At 37.7% G+C, this 5,269-nt stretch overlaps 1 protein-coding gene across 2 annotated transcripts in view; it reads right to left on the minus strand.

Annotated features, from left to right (window-relative positions):
* Window positions 1-3,122: 3,122 nt before the first annotated feature.
* PBLD (phenazine biosynthesis like protein domain containing) overlaps window positions 3,123-5,269 on the minus strand; it is a 42,850-nt gene continuing 40,703 nt past the window's right edge. For both annotated transcript variants that reach the window (XM_011372133.2, XM_023537842.1), the window contains exon 10: window positions 3,123-4,223. In XM_011372133.2, coding sequence (XP_011370435.1) covers window positions 4,111-4,223 — 113 coding nt within the window. In that variant the 3' untranslated portion in view covers window positions 3,123-4,110. The remainder of the gene's footprint in view (window positions 4,224-5,269) is intronic.

Raw genomic sequence — 5,269 nt, forward strand, 5'->3', positions numbered from 1 at the left:
ACAATGGGCAGCTGGCTTCCCAAAGAGCGAGTGATGAGAAAGAAAAAGGAAGAAGAAAAAGAAAGGGAAAGACACAAAAGTCGACTAAAACAGAAGATGTAGTCTTTTGTAACCTCATCTCAGAAGTTGGACATACCATTACCTCTGAATATTCTATTGGTCACACAGACCAACCAAAGTGCAATGTGGAGGGGACTGCACAAGGGTCTGAACAGCAGAAGGTGGAGATCCCTGAGAGCCATTGGGAGTCAGGCTGCCATAGTGCATAAGGCAAAAATTGAGTAATGTCAAACATGTCCTTGGAAATCCTGTAAATAACCTATAAAACATGGTAGACAGTTTTACCAGCGCACAAGCCCAACACTGCCAGTTTTTTCTCCAGTGCTGAAGCACATCACTGTTTTGTTGAGTGCTAGGTAAAGCTGTTGGCTTGAATTGGGACCATGGTTGTTTCAAAAATAAATATATTTAAACACTGAAATCACATTTGGCTCTGCCTTGAGCTTGTGTAGTTAAATTCAAGTAAATTAAATGCAGTATGATGGGATTCTAATGCATTGTTAAAGTGGGGAATCTTTTCATGTTCTGATGACATCTGCCATTTAGATCAATTGTGCTGACTTCTTGTTTTAGCTCCATAGTTACAAAGCAGCTTTCTGATTATAATATGGCTTCCCAGATAGATGTGCAAATGAGAAAATGCTCTGATCTAATCCATTCCATGATTATATTTCTCTTGTAAAATAAAAAAATTGGTATTCTGGCTTTATACATCAGTCTCTGTGTGCTAGGTTAATGTGAATCTGTACCTGAGAGATAGATTCACTCTCAGTACATTTACATATAGGCTTTTGAGCCTGCACCCCTGAGCCCCTAGACTGTGATCAATTCATCTAAGTAATGCCGCCTGAGGGGGAACCATCTGAGTGGCCCAAAAATCTTCCCCAGGTGTGGCAGCTATATTTACTGTACACAGAGAATATCCATGAGCTCCCCTACACTTCTCAGTCCCCTTGCTATTAGATGGGGGTATGTGACCAGTTTTGGCCAATAGGCTGTGAGCAGAATTGACACCTATCACTTCTGAGCCGAAAACATAGTGAGATTTCCATGCACTCTTTCCTTCAGCTGCAGTAGCCATGGAAACCACATGTTGAGAAGGCAGAATGCAAAGTCAGCCTGGACTCCTTCATGACAATGAGGAACAGAACCCCTCCTGACCTGTGCTAGACAAGTAATATGAATACAAATAAAAGTTTGTTGTATTAAGCCACTGCGATTTTGTGGATGTTTCCTATATTAGCATAACCCATTCTAATTTAATACACCAGGGGATGTTGACTTTGCTGGGAGTACGTTTTTCCATTAATGGCAATGTTACACTTGAGTGCTGGGATATATCTCCCACTCTTTCCTTCCACATTCTCCTACGTCCCTCTTAGTAAGATTAGATAGGCAAGAAGTGGGCAGAAGCAGAAGAGGCAAGGAAAAACCTAGCAAGACTAGGGTTTTTAAAGCGCCCTCAACCCTGCCCTATTCATATTAGCAGAAAACCCACTCTATACAGTATGCTAATTCTAGAGGCTGTTTGCTTCTGCTACCCAAAGAAGTTATTTCATTTCCTCTTGTTTATCTATTCAGGTGTGCCTGCCCTGCCCCCACCCCTGACCCTGCTTCTCTGGTGGCCACTTCTTGAGCACTATGGCCACTCAGTACTCTTCAGCAGGCTGACCAAGTAAACACAGTAAACGTAATCAGTTGCCCTGACTATTCTGACTCAACCATCCATTGCTAAATGGACAATTTTTAAAATCATCTGTAAGAATAAATATAGGGTTTGGAAATATAAGATGAAAAGTCTTCAAATTGCAACTTTCATGTAAAAAAGAATTCAGAGTCACCTCAGAGACTTGTTTCCCCCAAATAGCTATTAAGAATTTAGCATATATTTGAGAGAGAAAATTCAGACCCTTTCAACTATGCGTTTGTATAAAATCAATCATACGATTCAATCCTAGGTTCGGAAAACCCTGCACTTTGTGAAAACCCTCCAGTGATTCTCACCCTTGGTGTCAGCACCTAATGAGTTGTGATGAGCTGTGCTGTGCTGTGCATGGCAGGTCATTGCTTACTCGATAAGTTAAAGCACTAAAGCTAGCAAATTATTTTCTTCATTGCAAATTAGGGGAAATACAAGATTACTGCTATAATAAGTTCACTCTCACATGCCTTAGCAAAAATAAATGTAGAAAACACAGTAGCATTAAAAAAAAAAAACAAACAAACAAACCTGGGACCCTACAGGAATTTCTAACTGATTAACTTGTAGTTTTTGAGGTGACTGAGAACTGCCATCAATGAGATCACCTTAAAGGAACACCCTTAATGACTTTGAAAAGTCCCCATCCCAAAGTCAATGATATTCAATATTATAGACTTAACTGAATTTAAAATTATGTTAACAGGTGTGAGGTGGTATCTCCTTGTGATTTTGATTTGTATTTCCCTAATAGCTAGTGAAGTTGAGCATCTTTTCATAGATGCTCTGTTGTCCATTTATATGTCCTCTTCAGAGAAATATCTGTTTAGGTCCTCTGTCCATTTTTTAATTGGATTGTTTTGTCATCGTTGTTGACTATTTTCAACAAGACAAGTAATAACAAGAGTTGGAGAGGTTATGAGGGAGAAAGGAACCGTCATACACTGCTGGTGGGAATGTAAATTTGTATAGCCACTAAGGAAAACAGTATGGAGGTTACTCAAAAAATTGAGAATTGAATTACCATATGATCCATCAATCCCTCTTCTGGGTATCTACCCCCAAACTTTGAAAACACTTATCTATAAAGATATGTATACCCCAATATTCGCTGTGGCATTCTTCATAGTGGCCAAGACATGGAAACAACCTTCGATAGATGACTGGATAAAGAAGATGTACTACATACATACAGTGGAATATTACTTAGCCAAGAAAAGATGAAATACTGCCATTTACAACAACATGAATGGATCTTGAGATTATGCTAAACAAAATAAGACAGAAAAAGTTGAGAACCATATGATTTCATTCGTGTGGGATACAAAACTGAAAGCAACAAACAAACAAGACAAACAAAAACTCAGAGAGACCGACAACTGTTTACTCAGCAAGAGAAAGAGGGAGGGAGGAAGGTAGATAAGGGTAAAGGGAGTCAAATATATGGTGACGAATGGAAATTTGACTTTGGGTGATAAACAGAAAGTGCAATATACAAATGATGTATTATTGAATTGTACGCTTGAAACCTATATAATAATATTAACCGATGTCACCCCAATAAATTTAATTAAAAAAAATAAAGTTACATTAAAACTCATTTTACTAAGAGAATCCCTTTCAAGGGTATTACTCAAAAGCTATATATCAAGATAAACATATTACTTTTAGTGTTCAATTTTACTACCAAACTAATATACATACTTTTTTTTTTAATTTCTGGGTTTTTTAGTTATTTAGTTATATGTCCTGCTTTTTAGTTATTAAACATGAGTGTGTTTCAATAAAGGAAATAATTTTTCAATATAATAAAATTATTCCCAATCTTATTCCCCATAAACTGTTTTCACTTGTCTTCTTGATACATCCTGTTTATACAAATTCATATTATCCATAGACAGTGTAGCATTGCTAACATTTAATAGTCTACTGTAATTTCTTTCCTTAGTATTATATCATGAAATATTTTTCTACATTTCCACATAGTTAATGGGTCTTTTAAATGGCTGAAAAATATTTTATCACATACACCTAAGTTTAAATGGTTTGATCCTATTTCTCATAAATTTGTTCCTCATTTTGTGATTAGTAGTCATGATTAAAGGTGACAACATCATTTTTTGTTACTGGTTACTTAGGTTTCAAATATACTCACAGATAGAGCCAAAACTCCATTAGTTAATTAATTAGCACACGATATTAAATTTCCATTAATATGACTTAATTTTTCTATTTCTAAGTGAGTATTAAGTGGATTACTGTGCACGTTTGCTAAAGGCAGCCCTTTGTGTTTATTTTTATGCAGAAAATACTTAGTCATTCAAGATAGCAGCACCACAGCACAACCATCTCTAGGCTGTCAGCGTGCCCTCTAAAACAACAGTAGTGCCTCCCTTAATGTCCACTCGTCCATCTGGACGCAGTGAAATCTTCAATTCTCCTCTTCTGCAGGAACACTGCAAGGCTAAAGAAAACATAAAAGCGAGGCACAAATTAATAGTTTTCACCTTTTTAAATTAACAGAACATATTGAGAGACCTCTTATTATAAACTTTAAATCTTCCCAGGTCCATTTAAAGAATAAATTCCTTCATCTGTCCATGGTGCTGCCCATCCCATCCCATCCCATTCTCCTGAAGACCGAGGGGCTACAAACGCAGTTTGATCTACCCAGCTCTGTCTAGTAGCAAGCAAGGATATGTGAAAAGATAAGAAGAATGAACTAGATGTGTAAGAAGATAAAGAGGGGTGGTCTTGGCCCTCCTAAGAAGGCCCCATCTTCCCAGGTCTGAATAGGACAAAGGGAGTTTTTTCACTCATTGTGGTTGTCAAGCAGCCACACATGTCAGGCAAACAAGAGGCACAGCCTTTACCTTCCTGGAGCTTAGGTTCACCAAAGGAAGAGAAGAGCCACCCTGCTATCCCGAAACCAGGTCACAGAGGCCTAACCCTCCCACTAAGTAAGACCTCCACTCTTTAGGGTCAGACTCCTATTTGAATTATTAGGACTTCATGGCTTCCACTGGCTGAGATCTATTTTCTGTGCCTCTAAGCAATTGTTAATCATCAGGGGACTTGGTTCGAAAGCAATTTGTTTCAATACTGTGACTAGCAATAGCAGTAAGAAACCTTGGTGACCATCCAGTCTCAATTTGTCACATCACAAATAACCTCTCTGGGCCAAAGTTATTCAGCTAGTTAATTTTATTCAACAAACTTTTATTGGGTACTTAGTATACTAGCAGTGTGTCTCTGTGTTGATAGGGACAAAGGAAAGGTGGAAGATGCTAGGAATAGAGGATATTTTGAGTGGAGGGTTCAAGGTAAAGGAATTTAAAAACCTTTCATTTTTCACATGGGTGAGACATAACATTTTATTATATCTTCAATTGGATAGTATCTATGAGAAGGAATACTAGCTTAAGGTTAAGTAAATTATTTTTTAATTTGAAAAAGAGCTGTCCTACCATGCATGTCTTTCTTCCCCAGTTGCTGGGACCAGTAGCTGCT

The sequence above is a fragment of the Pteropus vampyrus genome, unplaced genomic scaffold, assembly GCF_000151845.1.
Source record: "Pteropus vampyrus isolate Shadow unplaced genomic scaffold, Pvam_2.0 Scaffold202, whole genome shotgun sequence".
In the NCBI taxonomy this organism is placed as follows: Eukaryota; Metazoa; Chordata; class Mammalia; order Chiroptera; family Pteropodidae; genus Pteropus; species Pteropus vampyrus.